Source organism: Oculina patagonica, chromosome 7 (genome assembly GCF_052425735.1).
Source record: "Oculina patagonica isolate OP01 chromosome 7, crgOcupat, whole genome shotgun sequence".
Lineage (NCBI taxonomy): Eukaryota > Metazoa > Cnidaria > Anthozoa > Scleractinia > Oculinidae > Oculina > Oculina patagonica.
In genome coordinates this window covers 24,528,010-24,548,486 of record NC_135764.1, presented here as the reverse complement: position 1 = coordinate 24,548,486, position 20,477 = coordinate 24,528,010, and the positions used below count along the sequence as shown (strand labels likewise).

At 40.7% G+C, this 20,477-nt stretch overlaps 1 protein-coding gene across 2 annotated transcripts; it reads right to left on the bottom strand.

The window, feature by feature from the left end:
- Positions 1-136: 136 nt before the first annotated feature.
- LOC144660463 (sodium- and chloride-dependent GABA transporter 1-like) lies at positions 137-19,637 on the bottom strand. 2 transcript variants are annotated; one of them, XM_078521091.1, is made up of 14 exons: positions 19,535-19,637; positions 14,732-14,956; positions 14,329-14,463; positions 12,504-12,714; positions 11,181-11,313; positions 8,646-8,780; positions 7,680-7,783; positions 6,998-7,122; positions 6,560-6,672; positions 5,753-5,884; positions 4,881-4,980; positions 2,468-2,568; positions 1,519-1,704; positions 137-528 (listed from the first exon to the last, which is right to left on the bottom strand). In XM_078521091.1, exons 2-14 carry the CDS (start codon positions 14,952-14,954, stop codon positions 427-429), a joined length of 1,800 nt encoding a protein of 599 aa, XP_078377217.1. In that variant the 5' UTR covers positions 14,955-14,956; positions 19,535-19,637; the 3' UTR covers positions 137-426. The 2 variants fall into 2 exon arrangements, with proteins under 2 accessions (XP_078377217.1, XP_078377216.1); XM_078521090.1 differs by lacking the exon at positions 19,535-19,637 and adding an exon at positions 16,732-16,763.
- Positions 19,638-20,477: the final 840 nt, after the last annotated feature.

Here is a 20,477-nt window from a genome sequence, read left to right as displayed (position 1 = left end):
TTTCTGCTTTTCAGTAAAATGTGCTAAAATTGGCAAAGTTCTCTTGCTCTTACACGAAACGCGTCTAGAACACCAAGGTGATTATATAAAGCAAATTGTTTTGAAGGAAGATGGGAGCCGTTGTAAGATTTTTAGCTAGCTGTTCTCCAGGCCACAAGGGCAGAAATTGAAAAAAATCATCCTGACTTTTTCAAGTTGAGATCAAAAGTTCCTGATGGCATCGCATCAATATCACTTGTTCGTAGCTTCAGTACACTGGCATAGAAACTTTGAACAAAACTGGACCACTATTCGTAGATTTCTATACGTCTTTAGGCTCTTACATTTTTAAAGTGAACCTCGTGGCAGTTTCCCTTTAAGAAATATCGAGCAACTTTTTGGGAATTTTCAAGCATCTTAGGGACAGCTCTAACCATAGTAAAGAAGCTACAAAGCACTCAAATACACAGGAGGTTGAGAATTTGCTTCCAGGTGCTTTAACTCTGTGCCTTGTTTTTCTTCTGGCACAAATATGGCTTCATGCAGTCTCTGAAGGATAAAAGAAAGAAACATCGAGTAGTAAGTTCAGATCAGCAGTAAAAATCTGAGTGAATTAACTTAAATTTGAGTTAATGAGTAACATCCATTAAATGAACAAGATTGACAAGAAAACATTCCTGAAATACAGGGCAAACCAAAATACCAAAATATTTGTTTTAGGTGATCCTTATTCAACACCACCCAGCGAGCAGAACGCTTTCTTTTCCACTGATATACTTGAGAAGAAAGGGCTCTTTCTACTTCCCAAATCTTAACCGCGGGGAAGTTAAAAGAGGCTCTGCTCGCAGGGTGATTCAACAGACAATTGGCCCTTTCAAATGAAGTTGTTTTTGTTGTTGTTGTTGTTGCAAGCAATGTTACTTAGTATGCTTTAATGTCATATCAACGGACGGAATCCATCAGGAAATCGAGTAATATATTAATTTTAGTTGGACAAAAATCGAGTACCAGAATAATTTAAATTCTATTGCGTTATTTTCTACCCTTTTTAAAAGCTAAAGATGTAAGTAATTATCCGTGATAACACCAACAACAATTTTTTTATCAGAGCCTGAGAAAATGAATTTTAAAGATCACAAGAACCAAAAGTCTCACGTGTAGCTATTTTGTAAAATCTCCTTTTAAGCAATTCAGTGGAATTCAGTGGAACTCTGAAATTTGTTTTCGATGTTTCGCGTTGCTAGACTTTTGATAAGATATTTGAAACAGTAACACAGAAGTTTGCAATAAGATGTAAATAGTTTTGGTACATAATTGTGTCCAATTGATACCCTGCCGGACGTCGTCTTAACTCTTTTTGACAAAAGTTATCCTTTTTAATTATTTTAGAAACATTTTCATTTTGTTAAGATGGATTGCCACCCCCCCCCCCCCCACCCCCTCCCTCCATCTTTGATTGCTTCTATGAGAGTCCTCCACACTGTCCCTTGACCTGCTAGTCAAACTAGTACATTCGACGTGTTTAAATCTAACAGCTACCTGTGATGTATTTTCTCCACCATTTTCACGCCAGTAAATGTCCACAATAGTTTTAATGATCAGCAGTGGAACAAATAGTATGGATGCAACGGTTATCAGCCAGCCCACGGCCTCCCCCCACGGGGGATACACGTAATCCTCGTACTTGATTCTGGTGTACTTGATCAAGCTGAACATCAAGATACCCTGAAAAGGAAAAACATTAATGTTACTATTGTTAGCGGCAACTAATTTTAGCGAGTTGGGCGAAAATCGCTAAATTTAGTACTCGCTAAAATTTGTTTCGGACAAATTTTACACTCCTCTTATTTAAGTACCCCCCTCCACCCACCCCAAAGGAAAACAAAATTAAACGTAGTCGACTTGAAAAATTCTTTAAAAAAAAAGGATGCCGGTAACTTTGTTCTTTCTGGCAATACAATGTTCGTTAAATTTTGAGTGAGTTTGTTCTTTTTTCTGAATATTTATTTCCATCTTAGCCCATGTTAATTAAGAATTGGTTTACGCGATACCAATATTTTTTTTAAATTTTCGAAAAATCGCTTAATAAAGTCTTCTTAGTTCCTTGCCCCCTGGTGGGGGATAGGGCCGGACATCAATGCTCGCCATCTGTCCCTATTCTTGGCCACAGCTGCTGCTGCAGCCCACGATGTTAGTCCCAGCTCAGCGCGTTCCTCAGCTCAGCGCGTTCCTTCTCCACGCTTAATAAAGTAGTCGCAATCAAAGCTCACAGACGCGATTTCGCTCTAAACGGTCGCTTGTTCCCTTGACTTTATAACTACATAATGCAGTCGGGTAAATATTTGCTTTTTTCGTAAAATTTCGTTTAAATGCTCAGAGAGTTTCTGATTCTATTACAATCATAGTTCACAGACGCGATTTTGCACTGAACTGTCGCTTGTTCCCTTGACTTTATAATTCTACACAACAACAGCACAAATGAACCTACCAACACCATTAGCGGCGATATATATTTCCAGCAAATCAACCACCATTTAGACAATGGATGACCTATCATGTCCTCGACATCTCGCGAAAACCTGTCAGCTCCTGAGAAAAAGAAAAAGCAACCACTGATTTTTACGTGATGTCAAGAGAATAATAGAACTTAAACTACTGAGCCTTGCTATTCAAGAACGATTAAGTTAATCCAGGATTAGCGTCAAGTTTGATAACAGTTTGTCAGTGTAGTTTTCTGTTTGTATTTACAAAAAAAAAAACAACGACATAAAAAACCATAATGCCAGCACAGGCAGATCATCCTATGTGTCCGAATTAAAATATTTGTTTACACACAAGATCAGCCATAGAAATTTAAAGAAATCAATGACGGTTATGAAATAAGCACTGAATAATACATATTTAGGCTCATATCGATCTGAATATCTCAGTTAAGCTTAACAAATAGAGCCAACGGTCAAAAGCGATTTTGTAAAAGAACGCTTTAAATGGAGCAGTCGAGTCGACTAACGATATTCAGATCGAGATGAGCCTAAATATGTATTGTTCAGCGCTTTATTCATAACCATCAGAGATTTCTTTAAATTTCTATAGTTCGTCTTGTATGTAAAAAAAATATTTACTGCGAACACATAGGGTGGTCTGCCTGTGACACAGACAGCCAGCCTCTTTTTGTGCTGCCGTACAGTTCTCGCGATTTTCTTCCCGCGTTCAACGATCGAATACGGCAGAAATTAAAACCTTGATTTATTAATCCTGGATTATCGTTAATTAAGGCTGGTTCTCATATGATCGCCCCGATCGTCTCTGTTGCTTCTGTCGTTTGCAAATTCTGAGACGATCGAAGCGATTAGAAGCGATCAGGGGGTTCTCATATAATCGCCCCGATCGTCTGGTATATGCAAAATAGGGCTAATCAAACAAGATAATAAATCATGATCTTTTCTTTGTTCCCGCATATGAATATTCGATTTTATTCCATTCGACGCACGTGTGTTTTTTTCAAAACTCTGATATCGCTTATGGCAGCATTCGATGCAAGAGCAAAAGTCGTGGCCTCCTATCTTCACGTTATTGCCGTTTTACGGCGAAGAAGCAAAAGGGAGGCCAAACGGAAAAGTAGTTTTGGGTAATACTGATGCACCATGGGACAGTTTGGATCGCTTCGATCGTCTCCCTCTGCGAAAGTAGTTCTCATATGATCGTTTCGATCGCCGCGGTCTGCGACCGATCGTCCGGATAGAACACGGGCGATCGAAGCGATCGCGATCGCCCCGATCGTCGCAGACGTCTCTGTAATGTTCTCATATAATCGCCCCGATCGCAAGCAATCTTTTTGAAGCGACAGAAGCGACAGAGACGATCGGGGCGATCATATGAGAACCAGCCTTTAGGATTCAAACAATCTCTTGAATCTTTATGAAAAATGTTTAATGTTGACACAATGCTTTATTTTCGTTTATACGAGTCGATTTTCCCCACTTTGTCATAGTCGCAAAAGGTTAAGTCTCCTTTCCAGCCTAGTGGCCCATCAGGCCGAAGCTTAACCCAGTTTCAGTAGCATCAAGGGTCTAGGAGTCTTTCTGGATGGGATGCTTGTCCATCGCAGGGTTACCGCCAGCATTAAATGTACCTGGGTGGAAAGAGGCACTGTGAGAGTAAAGTGTCTTGCCCAACAACACAACACAATGACCCGGCCAGGGGTTGAACCCAGACTACTCGATCCGTAGTCCAGCGCACAAAGCATTAGGTCACCACGCCTCCCAAATAGTCACAGAAGGCTTAGCAATATTTTACTAGGTCCAATCCTCTTGCTCTACTTCTTAAAGATATTTATTTAATGCACTTGGGTCAGTTTATGTTCTCGTTTAAGAACGCTATTCTCCCTCGAAAATTTGAGAGTATATTCACAATCAACAACCAAATCCATCGTTACAACACAAGGCATGCAAACTCCTTTCGTCTACCATTATGTAGAACAAATATCCGACAATTCTCCGTATTCTTTAAGGTCCTAAATTTTTTAATTCTCTTTCACCTGAAATTTCGGGCTCTTCATCACTGGCATCTTTTAAAAGAAAACTTAAAGCATATATTATTGATAACTATTAACTCTTGTCATTATTTACCTGAACCATTCATCTGTTTTTTCTGTTGAGGGAACCCAAGCTTACAAGCCCCGTGGTTTTTTATTAGGTTCCCTCGCCATTTTGTTTTCTATCTTTAATAATCTTATGTTATATTGTACTTTTGTATATTCATTATTATCTTGTATATTGATTTTTTATTATTTATACTTTTTTCGTAATTCTATTTTTTGTTTGTGTGGCAAAAAAAAATAAAATAAAAAAAGGTCTACTCGAACTTCTGTGTGTAGTTCCCTGCAAGGACGTGCTACTCACCATAAATCCATGCGACAACAATCAACTCCAAAAACACAATGAACAAGAGGGACAAACCGGCTGAGAACGAGTCAAACAGGTTAAACACGTATATACCACCCTAAAAAGTAAGAGAAGACTGTCAACTGAAATGACTCAACTTGAGTTACAACTAAGGACTTTCCCTGAAAACCCCTGTAGCCGTCCTGTATAATACAGGCGTTTCTTGGCAATCAGCGACCGAGCGGTCCCGTATGTGCACCTCAATCAGGCGAGGATAAAGAAACAAGTTTAAAGGCAGAGAGGTCGGCTTGGGTAAGGGTGCGCTCTTCTCCACCTTCCTTCCTTTCTTGACTTACCTTTTCTAATAGTGGAAGTCAAAATTTTGCATCCTTAGAACAGAAAATTGCTCCACTTTATCAATAGTGAAACGTTAGCAATTGTATCAATTATGTTTGTACCATAAGGGGAAGCCTCGAACCAAGTGACCCATACTTGCCGGAGCTTATACCGGTTTCTGTAGCATTAAGCGGCTAGGAATATTTCTACTCCCCCCTGAATTGGATGCTAGTCCATAGCAGGGTACACCCCCTCCCCCTCCCCCAGCACTATGTCGCCGGTACCCATTCTTACACCTGGGTGGAGATAGGCAAAATAAGAGTGAAGTGTCTTGCCCAAGAACACAGTGAACCCGGCCAGGCCTCGAACCCGAACCGCTTGATCTGGAGTCCGGCGCACTAACTTTTTTTTTTTTTACTAACCATTAGGCCACCGCGCCTCCCATATGTTTGTATCATACTCGTGATTAAAAACCGATATCTACCTCACTTTGCGATCGACCAAAATTGTTTATCACTACTTTAGTCTCATAACCAATCATTTTATTAACTTACGTTCGTTACACAGGAAAATCCCATTAGAAACAGCAGTACGCATAATACCAACACAACCAGTTCCCTAAATCGATTCAGTTTCTGAGGATAATGTTCGATTAGGCAGGCTGCGACTATCTCCACTTGACCAAACTGAAAAAAAAAGGAACAAATTTAAGTAGACGTAAAAAAATAACATGAAAACCCTTTTAATAAAATTAAGATGTACTGTTTGGCAAAGCCAACGAATTGGTTTTCTTATGCGTGGCCTGCTCGCCCTCTGCGAGCAGGTTACATAACCTAGTTTTAAGATGCTATTCAGAATAAAATAGTTCACGTTCAGTGGCAAGCAACTTCTTAAATTCTGAGAGCAACAGTAACTTTCGATTATTGGCAACTTTTGATCCTTTTTGGGAGCAGCTTTGACTCAACTTACTGACACAATCTATAGAGCAGCTTTCAATTGAGTGTCGTAAAACCAAAACCAAAGTAATTACTCTAGCCAATCACAAAGAACACAGACAATTCAGTAAACCAATGAAAACTCGAAACAAATACATGTAGCCGGCATGAAGCGCGGGAAAACGTGCGCAGGGAGACACGATTGGTTTTAGTTTTATTAGTTTTGATTGGTCGAGAAAGTGGCGCGATATTTTTTAACCAATCACTGAGCGCAAAACAAAAGCAAATGCAAATTTCTTTCGACACTCAAGTAAAAACCGCTCTAAAGGCCTACACCTTGGTTAACTTTTATTACTGAATTAGCGATAATTGTCTTTCAAACAACTGATTCTAGTCATACAAGCTAGCGCGTGTATGTTTGATTACCTGACTGTCAAGGCCTAACATGATCAGCATTAAGAAAAACAACACAGCCCAGGCCTGGGGCACAGGCAGCTGCGCTAAGGCCGCTGGGTAAGCTATAAACGCCAATCCGGGACCTTCAAGAACAAGCAGACAAATATAGGAGTGTGTTAAATACAGCGAAACTTACGTAATGAGCTAATTAATACTTGAAATAAGACTATGCTACCAGTGCCAGGAGCTGTTTAGAGTAAAAATCTCAAGCACTTTAAACATGAGCCTCTGGCTCGGGAGATTGCGCAAGCTCTCCTCGTGTTATTGACATTAAATAAATCCTTCCATCCTTCCTTTCTTCCTTACTTCTTTACTCCCTGAATGACTGACTGACTGTCTGACTGTCTGACTGACTGACTGACGGACGGACGGACGGACGGACGGACGGAGGGACATAAAGCTACATACCTTGTGACGCAATATCTTCGATATTTTTGCCTTGCTGACCGGCGATAAATCCGAGAATTGAAAAAATGGCAAATCCCGCGAATATGCTTGTTGCGCAGTTAGTAATGGAAATGATTAAGGCGTCCCTGAAAGAAATAAAAAAGGAAAGGCGTTGAATCAAACTGGTCATTAATTTGCTTGCTACGTATTTTGTCATAAACGTAACATACCAGGAAACAGAGACTGACTACGTCCGGGGTTTTTACGCTCAGAGATGTTGCTTGTTAACTCTGTGTTCTGGCCTAGAGGCCCATCACGCCTGAGCGTATCCCGGTACCCGTAACATTACGCGACAAGGAGTATTTCTACTCCTCCCTGGATGGGATGCTAGTTTATCGCAGGGTTACTCCCCAGCCCAGCATTAAATTCGCCGGTACCCATCTACACACCTGGGTTGAAAGAGGCATTATTCGCGAAAGTAATAAAAAGTAACTTGTCCAAGAACACAACGCAGTGACTTCAGCCAGGGCTCGAACCTAAACCACTCGATTCGGAGTGCATTAGGCCACCGCGCCTTCCATAGAGATGCTGCTATGCAACATGATATGAACCCGCGTTTGGGCTGCTTTCCTACTGGGCCGTGAGAATTAGAAACTTTTCAGACATGTTTTAAATAAATTCATAACACGCAAAGAAATCTCACTTAAGGATGTTGTTTTTCTTATTGTTGTAGCTGGCAAACGTGAGGTTCACGCCCAGTCCCATTGCTAGCGAGTACAAGACTTGAGCCGCGGCATCGATCCACACCTTCAACAACAAAAACACGCGTTATGCTCTCAAGATATCACATTTTTCTTAAAACTAGGAAACATTGTCGCGGAAATATTGTTTCTTGTCATGTTTCCCATTCTCGTTCCCATAGCCCTTTCGTTTCTCTTAGCCGGCTGGGCCTTGGCACGAGAAAACGAAGGACTCTGGGGACACAGAATTTCCAGTCCTAGATTCTAGGACTTCCGGTTGTTCATGTATGCAGTCATGACGTTTCGAAAGAATGTATGAGAGAGTCGTTACGTGTTCGACTTCCGTTTAGGAGCCCTTCGTTTTCTCGTGCCAAGCCGGCTAAGAGAAACGAAAAAGCTATGGGGACGAGAATGATGTTTCCTTGGTGACTAAATTAGCGGGAAGCAAGGAAAATGTTTTGCTGCCGAGTGGCTAAACTAGATAACAATGTTCCGGCAGCCTCGTACCCAGGGTAATTATTCCCCTTGACCAGCGGTCGGGAAACCAGCGGCCCTGGAAAGTTCTGATTGGAAGTCTAAAAATATCGTACTTCGGTTTAATTGCACATGCCTAGCCTTCAAAAGCATGACCCAACGAACTTCTTTTGACTTGAGGCAGAAACACTTTTGTTTCCGTGAAGCAAAATTTGTTTCCGCAACATGTGTTTCTCGCGTGGCTAAACTGGGAAACATTTGCGTCCGCGACAATGTGTCCTTGTTTAGCCAGGCCTTCAAATATTGCAACTTCCATTCCTTGTTTTGTGGTTAATGTCACTGTATAAAAGAAAAAAGAGGGCGAAGAGAGAAAAAGGAGAGGGAAAGAAGAAGCAACATGCTCTCTTGCTTCCCCATTTCGTTCGTCTCCATTCAGTCGATTCCCACATAATCACCTTTGGATCGCCCAGCCTCTCCCATGAAGGCACAAGGTAGAACATTATTCCGTCTTTAGCTCCAGGTAGGGTGACCCCCCGGAAAAACAGGATCACGAGGATAAAGTAGGGGGCCGTGGCCGTCACGTACACAACCTGTTGACGATATCAAAATAAGCTTACCGCTACGTATTTTACAGTTTTACTCCACGTAATTAAAAGGCACAACTGGGGCCATTTACAGTGTTCTTTAATGAATAACAGTGTTTCCTGAGCCAAGGGAGGGATCAGTCATTGAGTTATTAAATAAAAAAATCTAGAAATGTTATTTCGATTTTTTATCGTTCTGTGTCAGCTTTATTCCATATAATAAGTAAGCCGAGGTGAAGTCTGTTTTAGGGCCTAGTGGCCCATCAGGCTGGAGCTTATGCCGGGTTTCTATAGTATGAAGCGACTAGGAGTATCTATACTTTCTAGATGCTAGTCTATTGCAGGGTTACCTCCAGCATTTAATTAGCCGGTACTCATTTATACACCTGGGTGGAGAGAGGCACTATAAAAGAGCCCAAGAACAACGCAGAGCCCCGGCCAGGGCAATTTTTTTTTTACGCCCACTTCAAGATGGCCGCCACTTACGGTCGTCGACTGGTAACTAGTACCGGTTAGCCTGCTATGCACTCCGGTTAGCCTACTATGCACTCAGGTTAGCCTACTATTCACTTCGGTTAGCCTACTATGCACTTTGGTTAGCCTACTATGCACTTCGGTTAGCCTACTATGCACTTCGGTTAGCCTACTATGCACTTTGGTTAGCCTATTTACGGTTAGCTATCGATATTTGTAAGGGAAACACGATATAAAGTTAAAATTTACGAATCCTGGCAGCCGGCAATCTCGAGCCCAGAGTGAGCCCCGGCTCCGCGATCCGTCAGCGGTTGGTCAGCGGTAGGGTCGCCGGGACTCACTCTGGGAAACTGAATAATAATTCAGTGTCTTACTGGTCCTCACAGAACAACAGAAATCAACACGGAAGTCTGAAAATCTTCCCCGGAAGTAAACCAAACCGGAAACCCTGGAAAAACATTTTTTGTTTTCCATGGTCGAATGTTCAGGTGTATCACCTTAATTTTGTAAAACACCTAAGAACTCGTCATATGGCGCTACATAAATGAAGTATTTTCTAATTCTATCATTCTTTTTGAACTCAAAAGATACCTTGAATAAAAAAGGACTTCCTTTAAGCGTCGATTCTGAGCGGAGTTTTCAAACAACAATGGCGGCGTCACCAAGGTAAGGTCGATTGAAAACTCAATTTATAGTTGACTTACAAATCTCGCTAGAACTACTGTTTTCTTTCAAATCTCCGTTACGGTTGAAAAACTGAATATCGCAGACAGTGCTCGATTCAAAATAATAACCAATAAAGCAGAATTTGAACATTACGCGTTGTTGTTTTGCTGAAAAAAAGAATTGTACAATTTTGTGCACGTGAATGTGTGCACGAGCTGAGTCGCCGAAATGCTAATTACACCTTTTGAATAGCGTTGACCGATGTGGCCTTTAACGTCTTTATTAATATTACCGCTATTTGACGAGGAAAAAATTATTTGCTCGAAAACATGCAATCTATCATAAAAAGATGCGCTGTCAGCGAGAAGCCTTTGAAATATACGAAAGTCGCCAAACAAAAATTTTTATCAACAGAACAATAGCTTGTCCGTTGTGCATTATGTAAATTTCTTCACTGTCGTCCGCAAAACAACAACGAACACATGCACACAGTCAGGCGGATTCTTGGAAGGCAAACAAGATCTTTGATTTAAAACCATTATAACAGTATGCACAAGAAAGAGACTAACGGAAATCAAAACACCAGACACTCTTTTGTTGACTCTCTCTTTTGTTAACTGCAGAACGTTTTTGTTACTTTTGTTGCTTCGATAAACACCAGTTCTGTCAATACTGTGTTAGAAATAGTTCAACTTTCTCGATTTACTTCCGTTCTGGGAAATTTACTTCCGCTTAGACCTGAGAGCATGCGCAATAAAAACCGGAAGACCAAGGCTCTACCTGAAATCGACCTGAAATTGATCTGATCGATTCCAGTTTCCCAGAGTCCGTCCCGTACCGCTGACCGACTGGACGGACTCTGGGCTCGAGATTGGCTCCCGGTGGCGTAGCGGTATCACACTCGCTCTTTAGGCAGACGACCCGAGTTCGATTCCACCCCGGGGCACATTATATTGAACATTTTCCTTTTTCCTCTTTCATAAAATTCGAAAAAAAACTAAGTGTCAAAAGTGGGCGTAAAAAAAAAATTGCCCGGCCAGGGCTCGATCTAGAGTACAGCGCACTAACCATTAGGCCACCAATTTGCACTCTCATGTTTTGTAACATTCACCGGAGTAACGTTTGTTTCTGGGATTAACCTCTCCGGGGAATGTGTTACGATCATGGATCGATTATAAATGTACAGTCACAGAACAACTATTGCAAAACCCTGAACTACTCGTTATGTCGGGGAAACTGTTTATAATTACAAAAACACGTGATCACCTTTCCCGTGGTGCGAACGCCTTTCCATATACAGAAATAAACTAGTATCCAGGCCACGAACAAGGAAATAGTAACTGGTCCGTTGAGAGAGCCTGGTTCATCAATACCGCTGGTGATCCTCAAAACCTCTTCTCTGATGGAGACAAAACAGAAAAAATAATACACGTATTGACCATTTTAAAACACTAAAAAATACAATAAAGTTTAACCTCTTAGGGGCAAGATTAACTGCCAGTTGAAGAAATACCGAGAGATGAAAGTGAGAACAAAACGTTCAGGCCACTGTGAAAAGGTGGCCGTTAGTGGTAATAGTGTAGCAGCTCTCGTTGATTTGTCATTCTAATGGTCCTCTAGTGTAATAATAATAATAATAATAATAATAATAATAATAATAATAATAATAATAATATTTAATATTTATATTGCGCATTTTCTATAAAATAATCAAATGCGCATTACAAACATTACAATAGATACAAAAATAAGAACGAAAACCTACACTATTTACAATTAGCTATAAGAAATCTTAATATAAACTAACAAAATGCCTTGCTAAATAAAAATGTCTTAAGTTTCTGTTTAAAATCACTTTAAGTACATGCAGATCTAATGCTTATGGGAAGACTGTTCCACAGCCGTGGCGCTGCCGCCAGGAAGGATCGATCCCCCATGGTAGCTTTTGTGAAAAGCTTTGGGGTGCTCAGAAGAATTCCCTTGTTATTTCGCCGTGTAGCAGTTGCTATTGTTTTGGGGGCTCCTGTAATGGAGGTTCAAATGTCATAAGGTTATAATAAAGTCGAACGTCCTCTTACGACCCCCCTCCCCCCCTAGAAAGACTAACCTCTCTCTGACAGTAATTAAACTTGATAAACTCGTAGCCCTCAGAAAAAGTACAACAAAAAAAGGAATCGAAGAAAAATAAAAATAACAGAAGCAACAATGTTAAAAATTAAAAATAGAAAATAAAACTATGATCTAGATTATGTACTTCTGATTACATGAATGATTGCCCCAGGGTGGGTGTTATAGCGAGGTTCAACCGTACATGTACGCTTAACCGCAAGAATAGTTTTAGCTAGGCTGTATTCTTTTTCAAAACTGTGTATACGATCGCTTTCGACTAAATTTCTTTCTATCTGTAATAACTAACATGCAACAATTACCAAGCGCAGGAAAAATATGGGCTCCAAACTTAACACGGTTTAGTTTCTGATTGGTTGAAAAAACAGCACGCTTTGCTCTAATTGGTTAAAACAAGTTGCACGAGCGAGTTTTCAGCCAATTACAAACTGCTCTAAAGTGTTAATGTAATGATTGACTTACACGAGAAATTCTCGACTGGGCGAAGCTCCCGAGGCGTTGGGATTTGAAGCGTTGAAGACGTAACAGTCTGGTGTGTTCCACGGATGGTGGCAGCCTACCCAAGGAATGTCTGTCTTGAAAGCTTGGTAAAAGTAGTACAAAGACCATGCCATGATCACGTTGTAGTAAACTGATACCAAGAATGAAACAGCAATACTGGCAAAACCGATGCCTGGAAATAAAAGCAACCAGAAATCATATTTTGACAAGTAAGTGTCTCTGATTGATTTAAATTTTCGCGCGCTTTTTGGAACCAATCAGCGGAACTGCACGGATCTCTATAGAGCCGGCTACGTCATCAGTTTCGTATATTTTTTAGTCAAATCGTGCGAGCAGGAATTAAGAGCTTAAAGAGAGACTAGTGCTAGAAAATAGGACGAAATATTGTTTTTTGTGTGTGTTCCCTAAACTTACAAAAAGGGTACCCTGTAGAAAACAAAATTTCATTTATCGTCACGTTTCTTTCCGATTACAAATAAACGACGTCGTAACTTCTTTTCGTCCACTGCCTCGTACCCAGGCGCTTATTGGCATTCTCGGCCGAGTGCAAAAGACCAATGGCGATCAAGGGAGGGCAGCGATTTACTATCAGTTTTATTGAACATTCCATTTGTTCGTGAGTCTATATAAAAATATCCACGCTGAAATCGGTAAATCCCCTTCGTTTTCTGACATTCTCAACTCCACACATCCAAATCAATGTTTTCTCCATTTCTTTTGATGTGTAATTCAGAGGAATCTCTAATTCGCAATTTTCCGTGTGTGGCACAAGGTTAGTTGAGGAATTAATTGTTTATTTTGCCGTCACATGTTCCGCCAAATCTCGTACCTCGAGTCTCCGTTCCCTACCGCGTAAGCTTGATGAAACAAGCTACACTCAAAAGTTTTGTTACAGGAACGATTTTGATTGGATTTGAAAACAATAAAAATGGCCGGAAGTAATACACCAAGAAGATCGTCGATTGATGCTTTTGAAAGCTAAGCACATATAATTCAACCGGAAGTCCGATATTTTCGGACTTCCAATCAAAACTTTTAACGGGCCGCTCGTTTTCTGACCGCTGGTCACAGTGAACAAAGACCCTGGGTACGAGGATGCGTTCGACCATATTGTATTCTGTTAGTTTGAGCATGCTAAGTCATAGCTGTTTTGGTGAGTAAATACTGACACAAAAATTGATCGACACTTACGTGCAGGCCTTGGTTTCGTTTCAGAGTTTTCAACATGGTAACTATGCCTTAAAGATGAATTCCAGTCCGTACTGCTCAATCTCGGCTGCATTGTTTATGTGAGCCTCACACGAAGGAATGTTTACAAGCTAAACTAAAAATTCTACGACAAACTTACCTTTTTCTTCATTATTAACGCCAGATATCCTTGCAGAACAAATAATAACGAGTAGAGGAACCTTGACGCTATTTCAAACCGACGTTTCAGCTCATCGGCAATACTTGAACGAAACGAACTGTAATGGTGGACTAAAAAACATCATGTATGCTGTCACCGAAGTGTAACGTTTCAACGAATTCAAAACAAAAACGAAAACAAACCCCGAGTCTGCGCAGTACGGACTGGAAATCGGCTTTAAGGAATATTATTGAGTGTGAAATATATATGCTTTTTCATGTTCTGCTTCCCATTCCCATTTTTTTTTTTTGAATCCCAGTCCCAGTGACCCAAATCCCATTTTCCCAGTGAAAACATATGAAAATCCCAGTAATAATAGGCAAATCCCAGTTCCCATTTTACCCCTTCAGGACCCTCTAAACATTACGTAAGCGTTACCTCTGAGCAGAGGACAAAGTTTGGTCCACGCATGCACAGGTTCTGACTGTGTGAATTGTCCCACGCATTGTTCAAGAAAGAAGATTGGCACTCCACCAAACGTCAGGAACAGAAGATAAGGGATTAGAAACGCACCTAGAGTAAAGTAAAACAAATAATCTGATGGTTAGTGATGATCGATGTATTCCATCATTTTTGGGATACTGACTGACTGACTGACTGACTGACTGACTGACTGACTGACTGACTGACTGACTGACTGACTGAGCGATTGATTGATTGATTGATTGATTGATTTATTTATTGATTGATTGATTGATTGATTGATTGGTTGATTGATTGATTAATTAATTGATTGATTGATTGCCTAAAATCTGAAAGTATTAAATGAAAGATACCATACCTCCTCCATTTTTAAAACACATGTAAGGAAATCTCCATATGTTTCCGTAGCCCACACAAAAGCCAATGCACGCGAACAAAAACTCGATTTTCCTGCTCCAACGATCACGACCTTGTTCTTCCTCTACCTCAACATCAGGTTTTTCTTTCTTGACATCAACGGACAAATCGGGATTCTCGAAAGTGACTGACCCTGTTGATCCGCCAACTTTAGATGTAGTCATGTCTGTAAAATGCACAAAAATGTCAGTTAAGCATTGTGGATGCTGTCCTTTATGCAGCGTGATATACAATACACTATTTAACCTTGATTGAAATGAAGTTAGGCTGTGTTCACACTTGGTGCCTGGGCACGGAACCCAAGTGCGATCCTCGTTGGGTACTAATGTGAACATACTATTTGGCTGTGTTCATACTTGGTGCCTGAGCACTTGCACGGTCTTGCACGCTGGATAGAAAATTGTGCCGTTTTCAGACACTGTGAGCCAAAGAACCCAAGTACAGTAGAACCCCGATATAACGATCTTCGATATAACGATATTCCCGGTATAACGATGAATATTCTATGTCCCGGCAAAAGTTACAGTAAAATGTATGGGACAGGACCCCGATATAACGATCTTCGATATAACGATGAGAATTTAGAGGACCGAACGTCAAACCTTCCCCGATATAACGATATTATCAGTAGACAGCCACAATGTAAGCAAAATATTGAATTTAAGACAATAACATAACAGAAATCGAGTAATTTCTAACGTTTCTGACAACAGCTTTATACGATGACATAAGAAAATGATACTGTATTCTAAGCCTCTTTATATGTTGGGTTAACCCGATATAACGATATTTTCGGTTATTTTACGGCCATATCGTTATATCGGGAGTATCGATATAACGATGTAATTTTACTGCTCCCTTGGCATATCGTTATATCGGGGTTCCCCTGTACCCTTTTATCAAACCGAGATCGGGCGTTATCTATCTGCTTCACTTCGTTGTGAATTGCTTTTGCGAGCTTTTTGCCAACTTTTTGGAACTTTTTGCGAGCTTTTCAATCAAAAGATCTTGTTGGTCATCATCTTTGTCGCCAGTTCAGTAATGTGTTATTTCTAAAACTACTAAACTTGACAATTCGGGTGAGGAAAGGACTGCAATGTCATCCAAAAAGTGATCTTGAATCTTTGCAAGAGGGGATCTTCGAACTATACGCTTTCCCACCAAACAACTGACCTCTAACATTAGTAACATATGAATACAGTGGAACCCCGGTAACTTGAACTCCACTAACTCGAACTAACTTCCATTCCCCTTGGATTTGACCCCACTTTTCAGTCATTTTTACTCGGTTAACTGGAACTCGGATAACTCGAAAACCCCGCTAACTCGAACTAAATTTCCTTTCCCTTGATCAAAATTTGGGTCAAATTTTCCCCGATAACTCGAATTCTGGTTCATGCAGCTCGCCACGGATGCCCATTGAAATATCCGATTAGCTCTTCTTGTCGTATAATCGGATTTCAATGAACAGATTTTGTATCTGACAGTCATTTTCCACTCTTATCATAAAAATGTATGATCGTGTTAAAAGTTTTGACGAGACATGTTTAATTTGCACTGTACTGTATACTGAAGTGCTAAAAAACCAGTAAACTATCAATTATTAACATGGCAAATAAAATATTCAATCGACCCCGATAACTCGAAACCCCGCTAACTCGAACTGTTTTTTGTTTCCCTTCAGAGTTTGAGTTACTGGGGTTCTACTGTATTGTTCGCTAAATATAAATATTTAATGGCAATTGGTTTCTTTGCGCCTTTTGTGTTCAGTGTCTTTATATTAAAACACGGAAGTAGCGATTATCATAAAAAACTATATAAACGTAGACATGATACTCCAGAAAAGGTGAAAATAATAAATTCTAGCATTCTACAGTGCAATACAATAATCTAGATGTTTGAGAGTCACGTTTTTAGCCTCTTTTCTGTAGAAATACTTACAGTTTCGAAAGAGCAGCAAAAAGGCAGCCATCTTGAATGAAATAAACGAGGTGGTCCTGGAAACTAGTCTCCAGGCCAGATATTCTTTTTTAACTAAATTTTAAGTGTCTTTTTTAGTTATTTTATGTCGTTTACTTAATAATACTTATTTGTGCCGCTCAAGTTTCTCCCTTTTAATGCAAAATTCACAAAGAACCCCACAAAAATGATACTGTATGACACATTAACAAGGCATGCGAAATTCGCCACAGAACCCAAGTCTGGGTCAAGTCTATACGTCAGACTGTCTGTGGAGGGGAAAATAAACGCTTGATTTCACAAAATGCCCAAATGCAATGGGGTGTCATCAAGCTGATTATGAAGGAGGATACCAAACACTTAAATCATATGCGAAAAACAACACTGTGTGGAAGCATTTGCAAGGTTATGCGAAAATATGGGTTTGGCTGCCGGACTGCAAGTACAAGGTCGAGCCCTTGTACCCGGGCATGGTTACCGGTACCGTGCCCGGATTTTGACGCCGGATTCTGAATTGTGCGTTCACATGTAGTCTCCCTCGCAGCCGTTGTGAATGGAGTCTGCCCGGGTGGGGGGCGAGGGTACTTCCTATAATGGCCTATCCAGGGAGGCCCCGCCCGAAAGTAGTGCCTTTTTTAGGCTTCAGGGATAAAAAGGGTAGGGATTTTACAAGTTTAGGTATATGAAACGGTAGCCGGGGAAATCTGTCATTAAGATGTTTAAAAAGGCCTTCAACTTAAATATTTCGAACTGACGCAACTTTTGGTTGTTGGTTGTATCGTCTTAATTTATTAAGCGCTACATGAAAATGACAAGTAATCTTCCTATCTTCCTGTTCTAAGTACATGTATTAGTCATGTCATGTAGGTATTTGAAAAGGCCACCTTTTTCTTATAAATGGTATCAGAAAGGGGTGCCTTTTCTGTTAAAATGGTATATGAAAGGGTAAGGGGTTGGACCTCGGGGCGGAGCCTATAACGTTTTCGAGTATCCCGTCGTCTGGAGAGGTCGGAGCTTTGCGTGAGGACACTAAAAACGGCTGCGAGGGAGACTCATGGAAACTATAAGTTCACATGAGATCCCGCGAGAATCGTACTCGGGCACCGTACCCGGGGAACTAGTGTGAACACTGCCTATGTGACACCTAAGTCTGCAATGGAGTATCAGGCGGCGTAGCGTTTTGAAACGTGGGGTGGGGCTTTCGTACTCCAAGCCAAGCGCATCACCCCCTTGAGAGGCGCATCCCCCTACTCAAATATCCCAAAATGTCGGAGGGCAGAAAATGTACGCTCCGTAGTCGCCGATGCCACAGGCAATGTCAAATACAATCTTGACAGATTAAGGACTTCTTTTGGTAGCGTTTTGGGATCGAAGTGAGTTTCGTTGATAGTCCTACACCATGTTATCCCGCCAAGCACGATCCTGATAAAAACGATTTGTGTCTTGACAAACCATTTTATGCTGCGCTGGCGACAATTTTGGCATCTAATTGCGGCGGGGCTGAGTTCCCCGCCCTCCTCCTCCCCCCCCCCCCCCCCCCCCCCCCCCCCAAAAAAAAAAAAACAATTTGTTTGGAAGGGCTTCAGCCTCCTGCCCCACCCCAATGCGCCGCCTATGACTGTATTTAAAAGAACATTTCTTTTACATAAACAAAACGTCGAGACAATAGGAAAGAGCTAATGTTGCGCAAGAATCTAAAAATAATACTTATCTGGAGTGCAAAATCATCGAGTTGTCTAGTCACTTTACTGTAACAAAATTGTCTGCAGGATCAAATGACGAACCGACAGGCACGCACACGGTAGCCTGCGTCGCAGACGTAATCTAACCCCGGCTAGTAAATCAGGTTTTAGTTTCGTCCGCGGCGCACAGGCTAGGTCACGGTGGAACGCTCTCAGTTTTGTATCAACAATAGTTACAGATGTAAATAAATAAATCGATGGGGGTTCTATACAATAGAAGTGTTTATGCTAGTGTTTGAAACATCCAAACTAAAAGCGAAAAAAAGAAGGGCCACCCTTTTCTGTGGATGTGGTGTGACTTGAGGCCGGGCTTTGTTTGAACTGAGGAAAGTGACCTTTTTATGAAGCATACCTGAAGCAATTTGAATATGTCAATAAAAGACGTCCAAAAGTAACTTGTAAAACCCTGCTTTTTGTTTGGGAAACTTTCCCGCGCGTCAGAGCACAATGAAAGTTCCCGCTTAACGTAGTTCTGTAGTTGAAATGCGTGAATAACTTTACCCTTCCGAACACGACAGATTTCAGGTCTGTCAGGCAATGCGTATTTCAATCGCCCGATGAGGGTCCGGAGATGTTTATTGGTAGGGCAGTTTTCTTCTACCGAGAGCCTTTATTTAGCACTGGTTAGGCAAATGACCTCTTAAAAAGGTAGCAAAACTCGCACAAATTTAGTAATTGTAAGATTTTGGAAATGTGCGAGGTATGCATGCTCGTAATCCTAGGGTAGTCATGGACGCATATACAAGTGCTTGCTCGCGTCTCACAAAAATCCACTTTATGCAAGCGCTCGGCGAAAACAATAGATGAAATGTGGCCTGCTTGAATCGTCCTTAGCTCGGCTACTATTGCAGCACTGATTGTTTTCACCTTGAGTAATCGTACAAAAATCTGAGAAAATCTGCAAAACCGAGCTGCAAATACAAATGTGCCGTGTTTGATTTCCTTTGACATTTGTTGTATGTTTTTACCTACTCCACAGACATTTTTAAGATCTGTCAAATATAAACAATTGTTTTGTAACGTATTAGGTAGCATATCCTTACCTGATTTTGCAGTTAGTTCCAGTGAGCTTCTTGCAAAACAATTATGAGCTGAATCAAGCGCCTTTACCGATTCACTGGTGTTTCGTGTTCATGTACAAGTGAGTTATTTCCATTGTTTAAAAGGTTATATATAAACCATTTATCTCTCAAACAATGCAACTCGAGTGCGTCACGCAATGTGCCTAGCACTTGGATTTACGAAAACAAAATGAAATCACAAACAAAACTCTACGACGAAATATAAACAAATTGAACACATAGACTAACCTCTAAGAAAGCTAACAAGAAAACTAGCGGTAGAGAAAAAGAAATCTGGGAAACGACAATTCCAACCGCCCATTTGTTTTTATATTGGGTAGACTTCGGAATAGCGCTGGCCACACACTTTTCTTCTTGTTCAAAAGTTTTGGCAGCTCTAAATCTGTACTCTGCCATTTGGCTTGTGAATTCAAAGCAACGTGTTTGCTTCGAACTGACAAACAACAAGACTGAAAAACGTTGCATTAAGGTGGCCCGCGGGTATTTATGAGGCTGACAGTTCCCTTTTTTAAGCGCGTTTTAAAACGGGAAAATGAGAAGCGATTGCTTAGATTTTTGAGAACCTGATAGAATAACGCTTAAATTATATAAAATAATAAATTTTATGGCGATCAAACGCGAATTGTTTAAGTTTCGTTTTTAATAAAATGCGATTATTTTTAAAATGCCACGGTGATTTTTTTTGTAGTTACCCCACAACGCTGCCAAACAGTTGAAGTTTACTCACAACAACTTACAAGAAAATCCACTCCGTAGATTTCCTGAACGAGCGACATCTTTATTTTGCCTTGAAAAACTGTTGTGTTATGCGTCTGTCTTGACCGTCGCGTAAATGCCATACTTATAATAACCCAGTACCAGCCAGTTTTAAGGCTGATGTCACCTTAATCTTGTGTGTAAAAGT

Coding starts and splice junctions, on each gene's coding strand:
- LOC144660463 (XM_078521090.1), bottom strand. CDS start 16,762: ATGGCTGCCTTTTTGCTGCTCTTTCGAAACT. Junction 12,715..14,328: donor ACTTTGTCCTCTGCTCAGAG/GTAACGCTTACG, acceptor TTTTATTTCCAG/GCATCGGTTTTGCCAGTATT. Junction 4,981..5,752: donor GATTTTCCTGTGTAACGAAC/GTAAGTTAATAA, acceptor CTTACTTTTTAG/GGTGGTATATACGTGTTTAA.